Source organism: Globicephala melas, chromosome 2 (assembly GCF_963455315.2).
Source record: "Globicephala melas chromosome 2, mGloMel1.2, whole genome shotgun sequence".
Taxonomy (NCBI): Eukaryota; Metazoa; Chordata; class Mammalia; order Artiodactyla; family Delphinidae; genus Globicephala; species Globicephala melas.
This window is the reverse complement of record NC_083315.2, coordinates 92,026,174-92,044,788: the sequence shown is the minus strand read 5'-3', so window position 1 is coordinate 92,044,788 and position 18,615 is coordinate 92,026,174. Positions and strand designations below refer to the sequence as shown.

Below are 18,615 nucleotides of genomic sequence, written 5' to 3'. Positions count from 1 at the left end.
GGCTTGCGGGTTTGCTGCCACTCTGGGGCCCACTCCCTGCCTTCCAGACCTCAGCAGCCCCTTCAACCGCAACCCCAGCCAGACCCCCGCGGCCTCTTGCTCAGCCGCTGACGGCAAGCTCTCCTGGGGGCCCCTCTTCGAGGTCCAGGCAGGGAGAGCAGGGCTGTGGGGCCCAGCGGGCGGTGGCTGGAGAGGATGGGTCTGTGGGGGTGCTGAGCCCTCATCACGAGGGTGTCATTGGCTCTGTGTGGGCTTAAGGTGTCTCATCTCCTGGACGGGCGGCTGGTCCAGGATTGGGTGTGGGGCTTGGGTGGAGCTGAAGCGGTGGGCAGGAACCAGGGAGGAGCTCGAGGCCTCCTGGGACATCCCTGGCTCTCGGTGAGAAAGCTGACAGTCCTCAGTCCTGCAGGTGCTGCCCGCCATTCCTTCCTCCCAAGGACTCTCTGCCTCATGGCTCTGGTAAGACCTGCTAGGGCACTGGTCCCTGCGGGGTCTGGTTAATGCTGTTTCTTGAGGGAGCTATGGGCTTCTCCAGCTGTTTGCCGGCCTTGGACAGGGCCAGGGAGCAGAAGCCAGGGAAAAGGCAGGGTCTTGGGAAGCAGGATCATTCTGTGTTTTTCCTGCCCTAGAAATGGGCTCTAGGCAGAGCTCCCTGGCACCATGGATTTGGGCCCTGAGAACTCAGGCTCCCAGCTGCCGTCCTGGGGCTCCAGAGGAAGTGGCCACTCCTGTGTTCTTTCTCAGTTGCTTAGGGCATGATGGGTGAGCTTTTCCAGCTTTGCCCCTGGACTCCGTTCCATCAGGGCCCTTCTATCCACACCCCCTTTGCTGCCCAGGGGTCCCCTCTGCCACCCAAGACCAGCCTCAAGACTGCTTAGTAAAGGGCAGCCAGGGTTGTGGGGTGGAAAGAGTAAGGAAGCAGGTAGGTGTGGGAGTGGAGAGCACAAGTCGAGCTAGCCTGCTCCAATCCTGGCCCTGGGTCTTGGGCAAGCAACTACTTAGCCTTTCTGTGCCTCTGTTTCCTTGTGGGGTTGGTCATAATAAGTAGTTCTCATGCATAGGGTGGTTGTATGATTAAATCGAGTTAATCTACGTGAAGCCCTTGGACCAGAACCGGTGCAGCATGTTGTGTAAGTGTAGGCAGGCGTCATCAGGAGATACTACAGCCGCCTTTAGGCTCAGGACTCTGGTGGGTGGAGGACAGGCCTGTGGCTGGGCAGGGCTGGTCCTTTTGGTTCAGGACTAGGCCTCAAGGTGTCACCCCAGCCTCCCCTTTGGGCCCATCAGCCTGTAGTAAGCCTGTTTCTCTCTCTCTCCTCTGCAGGCAAAGGTGCCTGGGACCTGCTTGCTCACCATTCATGTCCTGCAGGCCCGTGACCTGCCCTCCAAGGACCTATGTGAGTGCTGGGCCCAGAGAGGGCAGTGGTTCTGCAGCTGGCTTCAGAGTGGGGCAGGACAGTGGGAAGAGATGCAAGTAGGGCTGGGCGTGCGGCGGGTCCCAGAGAGGGTGCTGAGAGGAGGTAGTGGATGGAACATCGAGGTCAGGCCTGCACCTCCTGCCTCCCGACCCAACCCCATTCCCTGGGTCTCTAGGTCTCCTGGGGCTGCCTGTGATGGAAGGACGTGGGCTCTGGGCAGCTGGGCTGGGAAGGGCTCTTGGCCAGCACCAGGCGCTCCTTCTTCCTTCCCACAGTGACCCCCTCTGACTGCTACGTGACTCTGTGGCTGCCCTCGGCCTCCAGCCACCAGCTCCAGACGCGCGTGGTCAAGAACAGCAGAAACCCCGTCTGGAATCAGAGCTTTCATTTCCGAATCCACACCCAGCTCAAGGTGGGCAGGCATCAGCCTGGCCCTGCTCCCTGACCCACCCCTGTCCCACCCCTTCTTCCTGCAGCTCCCTTACTCTGTTCCCCTTTCAGAACATCGTGCAGTTCAAAGTCTTTGACCAGGACCTTCTGACCAAGGATGACCCTCTGTTGTTGGTGCTGTTTGACGTGGGGACTTTGCGGGCTGGGGAGTCCCGGCGTGAGAGCTTCTCACTGAACCCTCAGGCAAGGCTGTGTGCAGGCAGCGGAGGGCTTCAGCTGTGGGGAGGGGATGCTTTGGAGGGTGGTCAGGTACATGGCTTTCTTCTCCAGTGAGTGGTCCAGGCTTCCCTGGCATCCCAGAGGCCTCTGTCAGCGAGGAGCTACTGTCCACCAAAGAGCGGTCCTGTCCCCGACCCTCTGTCTTGTCCCCTGAGCCAAGGGCAGCTTTCTTGGAGCAGTCCAGGGAAGGTGGACAGTGGCTCTCCTCACCACTGGGACCGCAGCTGCCCAGGTGTCTGGGTTGGGGCCTACACACACATGTACTCCTCACTGTTTCTAGCTTGCTTCTTTCTCTCTACAGGGCAAGGAGCAGCTGGAAGTTGAATTTCGGCTGCAGAATCTGTAAGTCGGGCCATGGGGCACTTCCCCGGGTGGGAGTGATTCCTTCTGGGAAGGAGAGAGCCCAGCGCACCCAGAGCTGACACCCTTCTCTGGGAGGCATCAGGGGTGGAGGAGGAAAGCCCAGACCTCCTTGGGGGATGGGAACCTGGATTCTCGGTAAGGGTCACTGGGGGCTCTTTCCAGGACCGACTGTGCTGAGCGCCTCGTCAGTAATGGCATCCTGGTGGTGAGTCTGGAACCCCTCCCTCGTGCCCTGTGCTCACCCTTCTCCCTGGGCCTGAAGCTTGGGCCCACCACGGGGGTCGGGTAGCGCTGTTGCTGGGGGTGGGAGCGGCTGGGATTTTAGTTCCAGAGGCTACAACCCCAAGCAAATGTTTGGTGACTCAGGGCCAAGGTAAAAAGGTGCTGAGGAGCAAGAACCAGGGTGTCGGGAGGGTGGCATCTCCAGCAGGGGAGGGGCTCGAGTCTGAGGGGCTTTCTTAATGACCTAGGCCCGGGAGCTCTCCTGCTTGTGTGTTCGACTGGAGAAGGCTGGGGGCCAGCAGGGTGAGTCCCCGAACCACTGGGATAGCTGCCGTCTCTCAGCCCTTGTCTTCCCCTTTCTAAGGGGACCCTGGAGGGAACCTTGCACTAGCTGCCCCCAGCTCTCAGCCAGGAGCAGGAGTGAGGGGATGAATCCATGCTGGGGCTTTTCCCTTTAGTCCTCAGAGGGGCTGTGGTGGGACCCCATCTCCCAGCCTAGGTCTGAGCCAGACCTCCATCTCAGTGGTGGGGGAGGTGCCCCGTCCCCCAGGCCCCTTAGGCAAGACAGGGGCCTCTGTGGGCTGAGATCCCATTCCGAGCCTCTCTGCCCTGGTTCCTCTTTCCAGGGTCGGAGGGCAGAGTTCAGCTCGTGGTTCCTGGGTCCTGTGAGGGTCCGCAGGAGGCCTCCGTGGGCGCCGGCTCCTTCAACTTCCATTGGCCGGCCTGCTGGGAGCAGGAGCTGAGTGTTCACCTGCAGGTACTGGGACGTCCCGGGCGCTGAGGCCCACAGAGCCCTCCACCCTGCTTCCCTTGGCACCTCCTGCCAGCCTGTTCCTCTGCTCACCCCGAGCCCCCTCCCCATCACTCCCTGGCAGTGTCAGGCATCCTGGGAAGTGTGGGGTTGACCTCAGCCTCCTGTCCCCCTTCCGGCTACTTCTCTGTCACTCCTGGGGCAATTGGTGAGGCTTTGCTGGAATGGAAGGGTGGAGATTCTTAGGTCCTCTTCATCCTTCCTGCAGGATGAGCCCCAAGAGCAGCTAAAGGTGCCTCTGAGGGCACTGCCCTCTGACCAGGTGGTGAGACGTGTCTTCCCTACATCCCAGGTACTGGTCACCCAGAGGAAGAAAGCCAGATGTGCACGGGTGGGGTGGGCCCAGGCCCCAGGCCTTGAAGGGCTGGCCTGCTTCTCTAGCGGCTTCTGTCCTTGGGCCAGGCCGTGGACAAATGCCAGGCCAGGCTCTGGGGAGAGGGGTCCTCTGAGCATCCCTGTCTTCAGGCCTGAGGCCTGGCCCCTGTGGAGGTGGCTGGGGCCCAAGGGAGCATGGGTCTGTCATGGGACGTGGCTTAGGCTGGATTGAAGGAAACGGGGTGTCCCATCTTTGTGACTGGAGGCTTCATGGTTTTCAGGAGCCCCTGATGAAGGTGGAGCTGAAAAAAGAAGAAGGGTGAGAGGCCGGCTGGCACTGGGAAAGGTCACGGGGGACAGCAGCGGGCACTCAGCCTGGAGGAATGAGCAGGCATGGGGCGGCCCCTAGCAGGCTCGGCCACCGTGAATCCTGAGATGCTCAGGGGTTTGCTCCCAGGGTGGGGCCTGAGGTGCTGGAGCCTTGGCAGATGAAGGCTCTTCCTGTTAACTTTTTACATGCATTCCTGCTTCAAGTCAGAGGGGTGTGTGTCTAGCCCAGTGCCTGGCACTTGGGAGGCCCTTGATAAATGTTTGGCTGGAAAAGCAGATGGAAGGTGGAACAGTGGTTAGAGGCACAGAGGGGGCAAGGAAACCAAGAGGAGTGCAGTCGCGCCCCTTCGGGGCCTCAGTTAACCCTCAGGAGATGGGAGGAGCCGCCTACACTGGCCCTGCACATGCCTGGGGGGCTAGCTCCGCACCATGAAGAGGCGGGAGCACCATTCCTGTCCCCTTTAGAGTCATTTTTGGGTGAGTGAGGGAGGGAGGCTGAGAGGAGGAAGTGGATCGATGGCGTTGGGTCCCCCCTGGAGCCTCTTCAGTCACCGCTTTCCTGGTCCTGTGAATCCGCTGTGCTGCTTCCCCAAGTGTGTCCCCGCCAGGGTCTGGGTTCACCTTCTCCCCCTCACGTCCACACATCACACGTCAATGGGGACACAGGAGCTGGGGCGAGGGTTGGGGAGAGGAGAGGAGAGAAGGGTGGCGGCTGGCTTCCCGGGGCAGGCAGGCTGGTCCCCTTCTCTTTCTCCGATGAGGCCAGGAGCTGCCTCACGGTCCCTTCTTTCCCACCCAGACCGAGAGAGCTGGCAGTGCGGCTGGACTGCGGGCCCTGTGCCGAGGAGCGGGCCTTCCTGAGCAGGAGGAAGCAGGTGGTGGCCAAGGCCCTGAAGCAGGCCCTGCAGCTGGATGGAGACCTGCAGGAGGATGAGGTCTGGGGACTGGGCTGGACTGGGGGGCGTCCTCGGGTTCAGTGCTGGATGCTAGGACTGGTTGTGCCCTAACCAGACTAGAACTGGTGCCGAGCCAGCCTTGGACCCTGCTCTGCTTCCCTCTCCCTTGCTGTTGTCAGGAGCTTGATCACGTCAGATGCAGAGCGGTGCGTGAGGCCTGGGGCATCTCCTAGGGATTCCACCTCTCCTAGAAAGAGGGAGAGAGGTGGCCCTGGGGCTTCAAGAAAGCAATCCCCAGACTTCTTAGGGGCTAGAGGTGAGGAGATGAGGCTTGGAACTTGTCCATTTCTCTTGGAGTTCTGAAAAACCAGACAAGCCTGACCCTTGCAAGGCTACTTCCGACTAGACCTTCCTCAGCAGACCTGACTAGAACTGGTCCCAAGAGCCCTGATCAGATCTTGACTAGCCTTAGCTGTGGGTGAGCTGAGTGGGCACTTGGCTTGCTACCTCTTCCACCTGTGGCTTGGCCTTCCCCTTCCCTAAGGCCTCTCCAAGCCTGGCTGTTCTCTCTTCCAGATCCCAGTGGTAGCTGTTGCGGCCACTGGTGGTGGGACCCGGGCCATGACTTCCCTGTATGGGCAGCTGGCGGGCCTGAAGGAGCTGGGCCTCTTGGACTGCATCTCCTACATCACAGGGGCCTCGGGCTCCACCTGGTGAGTTTGAGTGTAGGAGCCTGGGAGGGGCTAGTTGGGCTGTGATAGGAGGGTGTGGTGGTAAGGCTCTCTCAGACTCCACCGGCCTCTCTGACCAAACTGGAAGGGGTGGGAGAATGCACGTGCCAGGGAGAAAGGTGCTCAAGGGGACGCTGGAAGGTGTCTTTTGGGCCATTGTCCTAGCAGAAGAGAGAGCCCAAGGCATGTGATGGGGGTCCTTGAGTGACAATCCCCCTGGCTTTGGCTTTTCCCAGGGCTTTGGCCAACCTCTATGAGGACCCAGAGTGGTCTCAGAAGGACCTGGCAGGGCCCATCGAGTCACTGAAGACGCAGGTGACCAAGAGCAAGCTGGGCGTGGTGGCCCCCAGCCAGCTGTGGCGGTACCAGCAGGAGCTGGCTGAGCGTGCACACCTGGGCCACCCGCCCTGCTTCACCACCCTGTGGGCCCTCATCAACGAGGCGCTGTTGCATGACGAGGTGTGGGGAGGGGGGCAGCCAAAGCCAGGGCGAGGTCCAGAGATGGGGAGCGGCCCTGGGCCACAGGGGCTGGGAAAGGCGCCAAGAAGCCCTGGCTTTCTCACCCTACCTTCCCTCAGCCTCACGACCACAAACTCTCAGACCAGCGGGAGGCCCTGAGCCGTGGCCAGAACCCTCTGCCCATCTACTGTGCTCTCAACACCAAAGAACGGAACCTGACTACTTTTGAATTTGGGGGTGAGTAGCTCCAGAACCGTGACCTGCGCTCTCACAGTTGTTGGGGTGACGGGTAGCCAGGCCTGTGTGTGAAGGTGGGTGTTAACACACCCCCTTTTCTGGGCCAGGTCCCGTGCTTTCCAGAGCCTGTCATCCTATCCGAGTCACTCAGGCTTTGGGATGGGGGCAAGGGCCGTGGGTCCCACGCTCAGGGCGCCAGCAGCAAGGCTGAGCCTCCTGGTCACGAGGCTGCCCGACGCGGGGCCCCGTGGTGAGGCTGTGTGGCTCTTCACAGAGTGGTGTGAGTTCTCCCCCTACGAGGTCGGCTTTCCCAAGTACGGCGCCTTCATCCCCTCTGAGCTCTTCGGCTCCGAGTTCTTCATGGGGCGCCTGATAAAGCGGCTTCCTGAGTCCCGCATCTGCTTCCTGGAAGGTGAGCGGGTCTGGGAGGTGGGAGAAGCTAGGGGCCTGGGCGCGGTGGTGGGCTCGACTGTCCCAGCTCCGTCACTGAGACGTTTCCTGGTCCCAGATGGGCTGTGGGGAAGGGTCTGGGTGTGGTGAGGTGGGGGACTGTCTCCCACTCGGATCTCCTCCTCAGGCATCTGGAGCAACGTGTACGCAGCCAGCCTCCAGGACAGCTTGTATTGGTCCTCCGAGCCCAGCCAGTTCTGGGACCGCTGGGCACAGGCTCAGGCCAGCCTGGGTAGGCGCCCGGGCTCTTCCCCGGGAAGGATGGGAGAGGCAGCCAGTGGGGCTGTACTTGGGGAGCGTGGGGTGGCTCTCTCCTCCATTGTGAGTCCACAGAGGCTGGAATAAAGGGTCCCTGTTTCCCCCGTCCTTGACTGCAGACAAGGAGCAGGTCCCCCTTCTGAATATACAAGAGCCTCCCACAGTGGCCAGCAGGATAGCTGAGTTCTTCACTGACCTTCTGACACGGCGTCCACTTGCCCAGGCCACCCACAATTTCCTCCGTGGCCTCTCTTTCCACAAGGACTATTTCCAGCATCCTCACTTCTCTGCCTGGAAAGGTATTGCTTTTCTCCCCGGCTCCCAGCTCCCCAAACTCTTCCCATGGCCACCTGAGCCTTGGGTCCCTGGTCCAGACATCTGCACTGTCCAATCCCTGGGCCCCAATTCGTTTGAGTTCAGTTCTCTGCCTGGCTTGGAGCGGGAGCCCCTTTTCCTCTCCTTACGTTGGGGTCAGGGCCCATCTGTGGAGCCTTGGGAGTTGAGGTGCTGCTTTGGCAGGAGAGGGCAGGAGCCGGATGGCAGAGCCTCCTTCTGAAGCAGCAAGGAGCTGGCATTAGGCTGGAGGGCTGGTGCCTTTAGCACCCGTGACAGCTGCTCTCCACCCGGTTCCCCCCGCCCACCTTTCCAGCCACCAAACTGGATGGCCTCCCCAGCCAGCTGACACCTGCAGAACCCTTCCTTTGCCTGTTGGATGTTGGCTACTTAGTCAACACCAGCTGCCCACCCCTCCTGCGGCCCACACGGGACGTGGACCTCATCCTGTCGCTGGATTACAACCTCCATGGAGCCTTTCAGGTGGGCATCGGGCAGGCTTGGGGGGGGGGCAATGCCAGGCCTGGCCTCAGCTGGCCCGACATTCCTGACTCTGGAGAGATCCGCTTTGGAGTGCTCAGGAAACACTCAGGGGCCGTGATAGCGACGCTGTGAATGAAAGGCTGTGGATTCTGTGAACTCTCCCCCAGGGGCACTTACTCTGCTCAGGAAGTTGGCGTGATGGGAAGCTGGCAGTGTTTTAAAATGTATTTTATTTTAAACGTACCTGCACCCTGTTTGGTCCTGAACCCCTAGGACTCCTTGCTTTGAGTTTCTGTGCTGGTCCCGGGAAGGATTTTGTCTCCCAGTTGCAGGACCTGGGAGTTGTTAGCAGCCCGGCTCCGTTGACACCAAAGGGGCTGCCATAGAAGGGCTGCCAGGTTTAGAACATTGACCAAGCCTGGCCTGTTGGGTCCACTAGCGTCTGGCTTGGCATCTGGGCGCTCAGTCCCGCATCTTAGCAGACCTCCACGTTCAGTCAGTCCAGCGTGGAGGACACTGGGAGCCCATGGGCCCATCCCGCTGATGCCTCTTCTGCCCACCCTGCAGCAGCTGCAGATCCTGGATCGGTTCTGCCAGGAGCAGGGCATCCCATTCCCGTCCATCTCACCCAGCCCCGAGGAGCAGTGCCAGCCCCGGGAGTGCCACCTCTTCTCGGACCCTGCCCACCCTGACGCCCCTGCTGTGCTGCACTTCCCGCTGGTCAACGCCTCTTTCCGGGAGTACTCAGCCCCAGGTGAGCCACCATCCTCTGGAGCCCTCCTCTATCCTCCACCCAGGTGACCCCAAACCCGCCCTCCATCCCCAGTGAGGTTGCCTCCCATGGCCAGCCTGCACTCTCTCCACAGGGGTCCGGCGGACGGCCGAGGCGCAGGAGGCCGGGGAGGTGAACCTGTCTTCATCCGACTCCCCCTACCACTACATGAAGGTGACTTACAGCCGGGAGGACATGGACAAGCTGCTCCGCCTGACGCATTACAACATCTGCAACAACCAGGAGCAGCTGCTGGAGGCCCTGCGTGAGGCCGTGCGGCGGCGCAGGCAGCGCCGGGCCGAGTGATGCGCGGGAGGATGCCACGCCCCAGCCCCACGGCCTCTGACTTTTTCAGGCTCCCTTCTTGGCCGCCTTGCTGCTCCAGTTGAGTTGGGGTGGAGACCATCATCCCCAAGTTCAGAGCCTCTGGCAGTTTGGACGGCCCAGTTGTGGTCGCCAGCCCTCTGAGGGGCTCACAAAGGTGCCCAGCACCACCCAGACGTGGCACTGAAGCCACCAGCACCCCTGCCATGGACACCCTGGGGTAGGTTGAGGGTTTTAAACAGGGGCTGGGGCCTCGTCTCCATGACGTGGCAGCGGGGGTAAGTGGGGCAGTCTGGGCCAGATTTGTGTACGCACCCAAAACCCCGTGACCTGCGTGTCCTTTCCCTTCCTTGCTACCTTGAGTAGCTGTACAGAGTGAAAGTAGAGCGTTTTACGTATTACAGAGGCCCGTACAAACGTGAGGCATTACGGAGATTGCTGTCATTGCTTCCGAGAAGGGACAGGTCATCCCACCTCTTGGTTACCCAGGGCAAGGACTGGTTTAGGAAACAAAACCTCTCCCCAGGCACCTTATAGAGCTGGCAAGTCAGCTTGGGCTTCCCCTGAAGAGCAGGCTGTGAGCTCATGGCAGTGTCTACTCCACTCCGGCCCACTCTCTCCAAGCAGAGAGGTGGCCAGTTTAGCCTGTGGGGTGGGTCTTGCTGCTGCAGCCCTGGCCCTGCCCAGGTGACTTGCAGGCAGTGACAGCCAGCACCCCTGTCTTCCTCACCCAGGGACTCAGGCAAAGGGCTGCTTCCTGTCCCATGACTGATTGATTGATAGGGGTGGGCCAGACCTGGGATCAGATGCGCCAAAGACAGACCGGTGCTAACGGCGTGACTTCAGCAAGCTCGGACCTTGGTGGGGCCTGTCTCCTAACCGTCTATTCCAGATGTTGGTCCCAAGGGTCTGATAGCTGGGTCTCCTGGTCCCCTTGAGGGTGTCCTCGCTTGTAGCCCTGAGGTTTGGTGCCACCTGCAGGTTCGCTTCAGGGCCCAGACCTGTTGGGAGAACAGGGAGGTGGAGTGAATTTAGGGCCTAGCTTCCTGAGAATCTTCTCCAAGCACTGGTGCCCCAGGCCTCTACACCTCCTCCTAACATTGATGTGGGGTGTGGCTACTGGGAGGTAGCTGCAGGAGGGACCATGATGTGTGGGGGGCATGGGAGATGACTGGTTCCCATGATGCACCTCACTACCTCTGTTCCCTGGGCATGTGGCTGGAGGCACAGAGCAGAAGAAATGGCTGCTCTGATGACCTTAGAAGCCACCATGTCCTGGATAAGGCCTGTTGACTCAGCAGCACATCATCTGAATCATAAATTGGAAGCTGTAGGTCCTGCGGGAGTGGATAATTACACCAGACACCACGACTGGCTGCCACCCCTGCTGTGATGTGAGTCCTCAGGCACAAGGCTGTGTGTAGGTCTGTTCTGTGTGTGAACCTCTGTGTGGGTCTTGGGGTCTACGGGTGTGTGTCTGGGTGACATCCTGACTTCCGGGCTCTCTGGGATAGTAAGGCTCCTCCCCTTCCCCCCTGGAGCAGGGACCTAGTCCTTGGACTGTGGAAAAGCTGGGAGGATGGAGACAGAGAGTGGGGACAGGAGCAAGGGTGCAGGAGGGGTCTGGCTGCCTTGCAAACAGTGCTGCATCTTGGAGAGGAAGGACAGGAGAGTAAGGAGGGGGAGAGTGTGTGGGCACCCGGGAGGCTTCCTGGTGTGTGCAAAGGGAAGCCGGGTACACTCACCGTGGGTCTGGCCTGAGCAAGACAGCCGGCGGGAGCCTCGTGCAGTTTCCTCTACGGGAGCCCACGGGCCAAGGGTGGCTGTCGGCGCAGTCGTGTCTCCCTCGGCGAGGAGGGTGGGGGCAGCCGGGGAACCTGGGGGGGAAAGGGAGCCTCAGGTCTGGACTCTGTCGTCACTGCTGAGACCGTGACAGGGTGGGGGTGGCCCCACACCTGAGCAGTGTAGTTTGAGTTCCAGGACCTTCCTTGGGCCTAAGAGGGCAGCGTCTGTGCCAGTCATGGGGGCTCAGGACTCCCGCCCACACACCCAGGTGCCCTACCGGCTGGGCCGAGCACCCTCTCAGCAGAGCGCTCAGCCGGGAAGCCCAAGGGTCTGGCTCGGAGCTCTGGGCTCAGACTGGGGGCTGCAGAGCCAAGGAAGAACAGCGGTCAGCCTGGCCCGGGAGTTGGCCATCTGCAGCAGCAGACTCCATGCCTGCTCCTTCCTCCTTGCCATGGCTTGAAATCCTACCCCCGAGCTGATGGTATTAAGAGGAGGGGCCTTGAGGTGACTTCCTAGTCTCCAGAACTGTGAGAAGTAAGTGTCTGTTGTTCAAGTCCTACCCAGTCTGTGGTATCTTTGTTATAGCGGCCCGAACGGTCTAAGAGGCACCTGCTTCTGGCCACTCTGCACACACCAAGCCTTACCCACGCTGAGAGGCAGCCCAGGCCCAGCACTCGGGGGCAGGTTCCCCCAGTGCATCCGGCCTCCTGGAAGACAATGCCGATGGGCTCAGGGAGGCTTAGTCTGGAGAAACTCAGGTCCCTTTGGGATTCTGGAAGGACAGCCTCAGGGAGATCCCAGAGGAACAGACACAGTGTAAGGAACAGAGCCAGGAACCCAGAGGGACTCCCAGGTGGGGCCCCTAAACGCTCTCTCCACACGGAGCCTGTCAGACCACAATGATGAAAGATTTCTGGTCTAAGGGGTGCTTTCTGTGTATTCCTCCTAGCAGTAGAGCTGGGCTTGGCCACTGTCTATAAGACACCCCAAGGGAGGTGCGTTCAGAGCTGTTTGAAGACTACAAGGTTAGAAAAGGCCTCACTAGCAGAGCAGAGCATGGGGAAGCCCATGAAGATCCTTGAGGGAAAGGCTCAGGGGAGTCAGACTCCAAAGTGGGTGAACAGAACCAGGAGGCTGTCAGGGCATCAAGCCTGGCTCCGCTTCTACTAATTAGCTATGTGATCTCTGGCAAGTTGCTTACCCTCTCGGGGCCTTAAATTGAGAAAAAAACTCCCACTTACCTCTCAGGCACAGAGATAGTAGATGTGAAACTTCCAAGGACGCATCCAGTGCCAGCAGCTTGGGGCCCAGGGAATCAATGCCCCTCGCGCCTGCCCCGTTCCCCAGGCTTCCCCTGGAGCCTGCCTGCCGCGCTGCTCGGGGCTCCATGCCAGCTCTCAGCCTGCCCTTCAGATGGTGCTGCAAACGGTCTCTACCGCAGGCAGCCTGCGGCCCAGTCATGAGCCCAGCTGCCTCCAGTCCCCTCAGCTGCCCTTGGGGGGCTGTGCCTGTCAAGTCAGCGTGTCTCTCCCCCGACATGGCCCTCACCTTAAGGAGAAAGTGTGTTTTCCATCTTGGTGATCCCTTGGTCTCTCACGCTGGGCTTCTGCGAGGTCAAGGGTGGCTGTGGAAGCCGCGTTCTGAGGAGAAACGAGCGGTAGAGTTTACCACGACTGTCTCTGCTCTTCCCTGTGGGTCCTTCTTTGTCCTCTGCCCGCCCACCCCCTGCCCAGTACCTTGGCTGCCATCCGCTCGTCCTGGAGCAGGCTCGGGCAGCTGCCCCCCGAGGCCCCAGGGCAGCCGTCCCTGGGGCTCATGCCGGGCTGTGGAGAGAAGGCGTGAGGCTGCACCAGCCTCGCCAAAGCCTGTGTGTCTCCAGAGGCTCCCAGGGAAAGGACTGGACTGGACCAAGGTGCCCACGGGGAAGAGGGAGCCGGGGGTAAACTTCCAGGGAACCCAGGAAGAGGAAGATGAGGGGCACACCCCCACTTGGGCGAGGACAGAAGCTGTGAAGTGGCCCCGGGGAGCCAGACTGTCCAGTTGCCGCGGTGGGCACCACAACTCGAGCCCGCCAGGCCCCGCTGCCCTCAGCCCTCAAGTGGCTCTGTGGAGGGCAGCTGCTGTGGAAGCAGTTTCCGGGCACTTCCCTGGCTCCTCCCAGGCAGGAGCTCCTACATAAGCTCCAAAAGTCTCCATGGCAGGGGCACGCTTTGCATCCTGAAAATGCAAGATGGGGCCCACCTCTGGAAGGTGGGCGAGGCATCTAACCCTCCCCAACCTCCTCATCCCTGGTGACCCCCCTGGTCCCTGGTACTGAAGTGCTGGCTCGGGGTGTGGGCTCCCTACCCCGACGGTCCCTGCCGCGCTCTCCAGGGAGACAGTGGTGGCAAAGGGTATGCGAGGCCCGACGGGGACACGTGGCTGCAGCTGTGCTGTCTCGGTCAGCTGTGCTCTGGGCCACCAGCTTCCCAAGGGCTCTGCTGGAGGGAGGTCAGCCCGCTGCCACCTCTCCCAGCTTTCAGCTCCTTCACCTGTGGCTTCTGTTCCACCTTCGGGAGGGGAGCCAGGCCAGGGCTCTGGGGGGCTCCATGCCCCAGCCTCTCCTCCCCACGTGCCCCCCACCCAGAGAGCCCCCGTGTCCTCACTGTTCTTCATCTTTTCCTGCTCCAGCTCAGGAGACTTCCCTCATCCCAGTGCACACGGCGCCCTAGCCTACCTGGAGATGTGGGCAACAGGACGTGACAGCCAGCAAGGGAAAGAATAGGGCTTTCCTGAAGGGTCAGATGTGGGCTCAGCGCCTGGAGAGAGCCTGACTCTCGGGCTGAGACCAGGACCGCCCACCCCCATGGGCCCCCAGGCCCCTATCTCCCAGTGCACCCTCATTTCAACCTCCGCTCACCCCTGCCTTCCTCTGCAGTAAGCAAACTTCTCCTGGGCAGCCAGCAGCTTTTCTAAGTCCTGGTGTCTGTGGAGCAGCCACTCCACATCTGACACCGAGCGCTGGGGAGAAGCAAGCCAGGGTGCGGCCCAGCCCTCGGGGGTGCAGAGAGCCATTCCCTCACCCTCTGCAACCTGGCCGGGGGCCCAGGGTGCAGGGGAGCAGCAGGATCTGCCCTTGGCTGTAGCTGCCAGACGGTGCAGCCAGCTAAGGGGCAGGGCCTCGGCTCACCCTGCAGTTGGGGTCCAGCAGGAGGTCCTCCCGGCACGCCAGCCAGGCCTCGGCCCGGTCCAGCCACTGCTGCAGCTTCTGCAGACGCCACCTCCCCTCACAGCGCTCCCAGTGCAGGGCCCAGGCCTCCCTGAGTGCCCGCGGCCAACCGTCCAGCTCCTGCAGGCACTCTGTCATCTGCGGGGACGGGGCACTGGGGGTGAGATGCTTAGGCAGAGCCACGGGGTGGGGCAGGGCTGGAGCACCCAGCAGAGGTGTCGAGGGAAGACCGTGAGGCCTGGACCCTCCCCGTCTCTGCCCCCCTCTCTCCGCCCCCTGCTCCTGCTCAGGGTTCCGAGGCCTTGGGTAACCTGGCTGTGTGCCCAGCTCAGCCCAAGACCCATCTCTGTGCTCGTACCTCCAGGGACATGAAGCGGCCATTGTCCACCGGCTGCTGCCCTTCCTGCTGTACATCCTGGGCTTGACGGCAGTGCCCCTTGATTTGTTGCCCCAGCTCCTCCAGCAGCTCCAGGAGCCGCTCCGTCCCAGACACATCCCCAGCCAGCTCCTCTGAGGACACCAGCCCTTGCTTCTCCTGAGCCCATGCTCTGTGGGGCAGGGAGGGGAAGCTGCTGTCAGGGCCAGGAGGGCAGACTGGGGTGGGGGGCAGGGCATGAGCTGCATAGGGAGATGGGGACTATACCCCCCAAAGAGCTGGGGTGACCCCCGCCCTGCAGGGCAGAGCTGAGCCAACAGCCGGGGCAGGATGCCACCTACAGCAGTTCCCGACAGCGTCCGAGGAAGGCGTGGCCCTGGGCAGCCTCCTCCAGCTGCTGACCCCGCTCCTGGACCTTCGCATTCAGGGTGGCCAGGCCTCCTGCACCTCAGCCAGTTGCTTGGCCAGGCCCTCCTGAGCCACAGGGTGTAGCTGGCCCAGCTGGCAGGGCTCCATCTGCACCTGGGCCCCCTCCTTTTCCATCGCTGCCAGTCTCTCCTGCAGCCAGAATCAGGCCTTACCCCCTGGCAACCTGATGCCTCTGCTCCTTTTCAGGGAGCACCCATCCACTCTGAGAAGCCCACCTCCACAGCCCGGGCAGGCAGGGCCTCCCTTCCCACCTCTGGGGTCCCCTTACCCAGGGGAGGAGGTCAGACGGGCAGCCCACGGGGCGTGGACCCTTACCTCCAGGCATCTGTGCTGTTGCTGCAGGGTTTGCACCGGCGCCGGGCTGCGGCCACAGGCATCTCTTGCCACCGGGGCCGCCCTCTCCTGCATCCAGCCCCGGAGCTCGGCTGCTACCTGCTCAAAGCCGCAGACCTCACGGGCCATGGCCAGGTTCTGAGAGAGGAGGGCGGGCCTGCTCCGGCCAGGGTCCTCTCTCCCTGGAGGTGTAACCTTCCGGGCCACTTCCTTTTAAACAAGTAGGTCCCTGGGGCTTGGTGACTCGTTCATGACCACCGGGTACAGGAAATGTCCCAGATGTGGCAGCTGCTCTGTGAATGTGTGATGTTACTGATGACGGGGTAGGGCCCTGGGGGATTCTGTGAGGAGAGGGTCTTCAGTGCCCAACTCATGAGAGGGGCAGAGGTGGGGGCTTGGAAGCAGGTGGGAATGAGTCCACAGGAGGGAGGACGTTCTTTTGGGGGCACCTGGCTGAGATGAAGAGGGTCGCCTCAGGAGGCTGCCTGGCCAGGACGCTCAGAGGAGGTATCCCTGGGCTGCAGGCTCTGTCAGGGGCTCGGGGACCTGGACTGCTTTTCTAGAAACTGCCAGCTGTGGCTGAGAGCGAAGGTCATGGAGCAACGCTGGGGATGCCCTCAGCACACATCCACTCAGAGCATTTAGATGAGAAGAGTGAATGGCTGGAGCGGTCTTGCCCAGTTAGCGGGTGTGGTGAAGGACAAGAGACCAACGGGGCCTGTGTCTAATAAACCTGAAGCCTATGTTTGGAGGGGGCTTTGGGGGCGGGGGGGTCAGGAGCTGGCCAGACATGCTTCCTGTTTCTCCCTGGAGGTGTGAGCTGCCAGGGGGAAACCACATCAGTGGAGAGACTCGGAGAGGGCTGGAGGTGGAAGACTGCGACTTTTGATCTGCTTGGCACTGGGAGTTGGAGGCAGCCACCCTGCTCCACACACAGACACACAGACACACAGACACGGTGGGGCTGCCTGTCCCTGGCCCAGGCAGGTTACACAGCTGTCCCAGCCCCTTGGCTGCCCCTGGCTGAGACTGAGGGCACCTACCTGTGTGCGGGTTTTCACTGCCCGGTCCAGTCTCTCCCAAATGGCCTCGATGTGACTCCGCTGCCCTTGAATCTGGGGAGAGCACCTGGGTGCTGCCCATTCCAAGGAGCCTGCCTGCTTCCGCAGGGCCTGCACATTGGCCTGTCCCAGGCTCTGGACTTCCTTTCTGAAAGCATCGAACTTCTCTTCCAGCACCTGCAGGGTGCAGGGCCAGGGAGGTCACTCTGGAGGTGGCGTCCAGCAGCTCTCAAAGCTACTGAAGGGCTCGGCAGAATCTGCCACTCCTGACGTCCCTTGGCCCTGCCTCTAGGACCACGGGGATCCTCCCAGAGCCTCCCACTTCCTGTGTGGCCCCCTCCCCCTTCTCTGCCCTTGTGGGCCACTCAATCTACTCTCCTCCAGGTTCGCTCAGGAGTGACTCACCTTGACGGCCTCCAGGTCCTGCCTGTAGTCCTGGGACTCGGCAGTGGCCACCTTTGCTGGCCAGCCAGGCGTCCAGGAGCAGGGCTTCCCGCTCCAGTTGGTGGAGCTGCAGCTGCTCCCGAAGGCCTTGCCCCCTGCCCTCCGCTCTCTGCAACAGCCCTGAGTGGGTGTCCCTCACTGCGAGCATCAGGGCGAGCAACTTGGGGCTGCGGCAGGAAGGACAGTCCGCCTGGAGCCCTTCCTCTCCAGGCTGGACCGGCCTCGTGCCTCTCTAGGGAGAGCCCCTCCCTGCTCCTCCCTATTTGGGCCTGGCTCCAACGCACATTTCTGGGTTCTGCCCGTTCTCGAGGAGGGCTGCTGTCTGCTGCAGCCTCTCGATGCGTGTGCTGAACCCCTCCAGGTCTCTCCTGGTGGCCTCCAGCCACCGCAGAAAGGCCTGCGTGGCCTCGGCACTCTGGCCCATATCCTCAATGTCCCGTTCTTGAACACAGCCCCATTCTTCCAGCCAGGCTCCTGCCTCTGGGAGCTGGGGTGGCATAGAGGACAGGTTTCCCTGGGCGATGCCCTCCAGGGCTCCCAACTTTGAGTTCGTGGCCTCGAGATTCAGAGCAGTGAGTGGTTCTCAACTTGGCTGACGGGGATCACCTGAGAGTTTTAACAATTGGCTGTGCCTGGCTCTCACTCCATGAGATTCTGATTTGGTCTGGAAAACAGCTGAGTGTCAGCACGTCTTAAAAGTTCCAGGTGATACTCATGTGAAGCACTGATTGAGAATCACTGGTTTAGAAAAAACAGCAAAACCAAACCAAACCAAACCCAGTGGGCTGTTTCCTGGGAAACATGCTGAAGGAAGATCTTGGGGACAGGAGACAACTTAGTGGAGGTGACAGAAGATGCACAGAGAGCCCGGAGCCCCACCTGGGGGTTACCTTCCAGCCCTGCCTACCCTCTGGGTGTCGTCATGACCAACCCCCACCCTTTCGTGCCCCATCGCACCCCCTCACCTCCATCAGGAACTGCTGGGCCTCCTGAGCCTGCTGCAGCCGCTGTCGCCTCTGCGTAGCCTCTGCCTGCAGGCGGCCCATGGCATCCTCCAGCTGCCGCGCCCGGGCAGCCACGTCGCGGGCAGCAAAGTGCCCAGCCTGCACCAGCTCGCACCCTGTGCCCACCGCTGCCTGGGTCAGAACCTCAGGGCTGCTCATCTCAGTCTCCAGGTTCTGCAGAGTCGGAGGAAGATGGGGGATGCTCCTGGGTGCTCCTCGGGGGACCCAGAGTCACGTCTCAAGCCCGGTGGGATCCCATAGCTGCCCCCAGAGAGAACCCTGCCCCTGTGACCACCAAAGAATCCAGGGAGAAGCTTCAGCCCGAGGCGACTGACGATGGCCCCGCCCCTCCCGCTGGGCCGACACCTGGCACTTCTCCTGCAGGCGCTGCAGGGCGCTGGGGCTCTGGCCACAGTCCCGAGCGGCCGTCAGGGACAGCGTCTCCCGCACCCAGGCCATCTCCTCGTCGGCCTCCTTGAAGGACTGCAGGAGGAGGCTCCGGGCCTCCAGGGCTGTCCTGCGCTCCCGCAGGGGCGCCCGCTGGCTCTCAAACCTGCAGCAGTGGAGGGCGGGCCCGGGGCAGGGGGCACCCTGGTCGTCAGGATCAGGGCCACACTGTGACCTGCACACCAGCTCGCCCGCTCTGTGCCCCTCACCGTGGGCAGGGAGGGCCCCGAGGAGCCGAGCTGGGGGGCAGAGAGGAGGGACGGCTTTACCGCTGAAGCAGCCGCTGGGCCTCTCTTCCACATCTTGGGCCAGGCAGTGGCCTTCCCGGACAAAGGCCTGTGCGTGCCTGGCCTGCCTGTCCAGCTCTTCCTGAGCCCCCAGGAGCTCGTCCAGCCCAGGCTGCTCTGGGCCCCCGATGGGGGCTCTCGGTTTGAGCTCCACGGGCTCCAGCCAGTTC

The 18,615-nt window shown here is 61.7% G+C and overlaps 2 protein-coding genes across 2 annotated transcripts in view; one reads left to right on the top strand and one right to left on the bottom strand.

Annotated features, from left to right (window-relative positions):
• Positions 1-341: 341 nt before the first annotated feature.
• Positions 342-10,928, top strand: PLA2G4B (phospholipase A2 group IVB). Its single transcript, XM_030843015.2, has 20 exons — positions 342-459; positions 1,325-1,397; positions 1,694-1,830; positions 1,920-2,051; positions 2,389-2,429; positions 2,613-2,655; positions 2,921-2,975; positions 3,299-3,429; positions 3,692-3,775; positions 4,080-4,117; positions 4,928-5,063; positions 5,601-5,737; positions 5,992-6,214; positions 6,334-6,451; positions 6,726-6,863; positions 7,029-7,133; positions 7,279-7,458; positions 7,809-7,975; positions 8,543-8,729; positions 8,842-10,928. The coding sequence occupies exons 1-20, from the start codon at positions 451-453 to the stop codon at positions 9,051-9,053; spliced, it is 2,346 nt and encodes a 781-aa protein (XP_030698875.2). The 5' UTR covers positions 342-450; the 3' UTR covers positions 9,054-10,928.
• Positions 10,821-18,615, bottom strand: part of SPTBN5 (spectrin beta, non-erythrocytic 5) — a 41,024-nt gene continuing 33,229 nt past the window's right edge. The window contains 15 exon segments of the mRNA XM_060293468.1: positions 10,821-12,288; positions 12,593-12,679; positions 13,573-13,627; positions 13,756-13,856; positions 14,026-14,202; positions 14,423-14,612; positions 14,782-14,872; positions 14,875-14,998; positions 15,185-15,340; positions 16,246-16,440; positions 16,669-16,722; positions 16,724-16,874; positions 16,992-17,194; positions 17,673-17,885; positions 18,078-18,615. Coding sequence (XP_060149451.1) covers positions 12,172-12,288; positions 12,593-12,679; positions 13,573-13,627; positions 13,756-13,856; positions 14,026-14,202; positions 14,423-14,612; positions 14,782-14,872; positions 14,875-14,998; positions 15,185-15,340; positions 16,246-16,440; positions 16,669-16,722; positions 16,724-16,874; positions 16,992-17,194; positions 17,673-17,885; positions 18,078-18,615 — 2,452 coding nt within the window. The 3' untranslated portion in view covers positions 10,821-12,171.

Coding starts and splice junctions, on each gene's coding strand:
- PLA2G4B (XM_030843015.2), top strand. Junction 2,052..2,388: donor GCTTCTCACTGAACCCTCAG/GCAAGGCTGTGT, acceptor TTCTCTCTACAG/GGCAAGGAGCAGCTGGAAGT. Junction 2,430..2,612: donor GAATTTCGGCTGCAGAATCT/GTAAGTCGGGCC, acceptor GGCTCTTTCCAG/GACCGACTGTGCTGAGCGCC.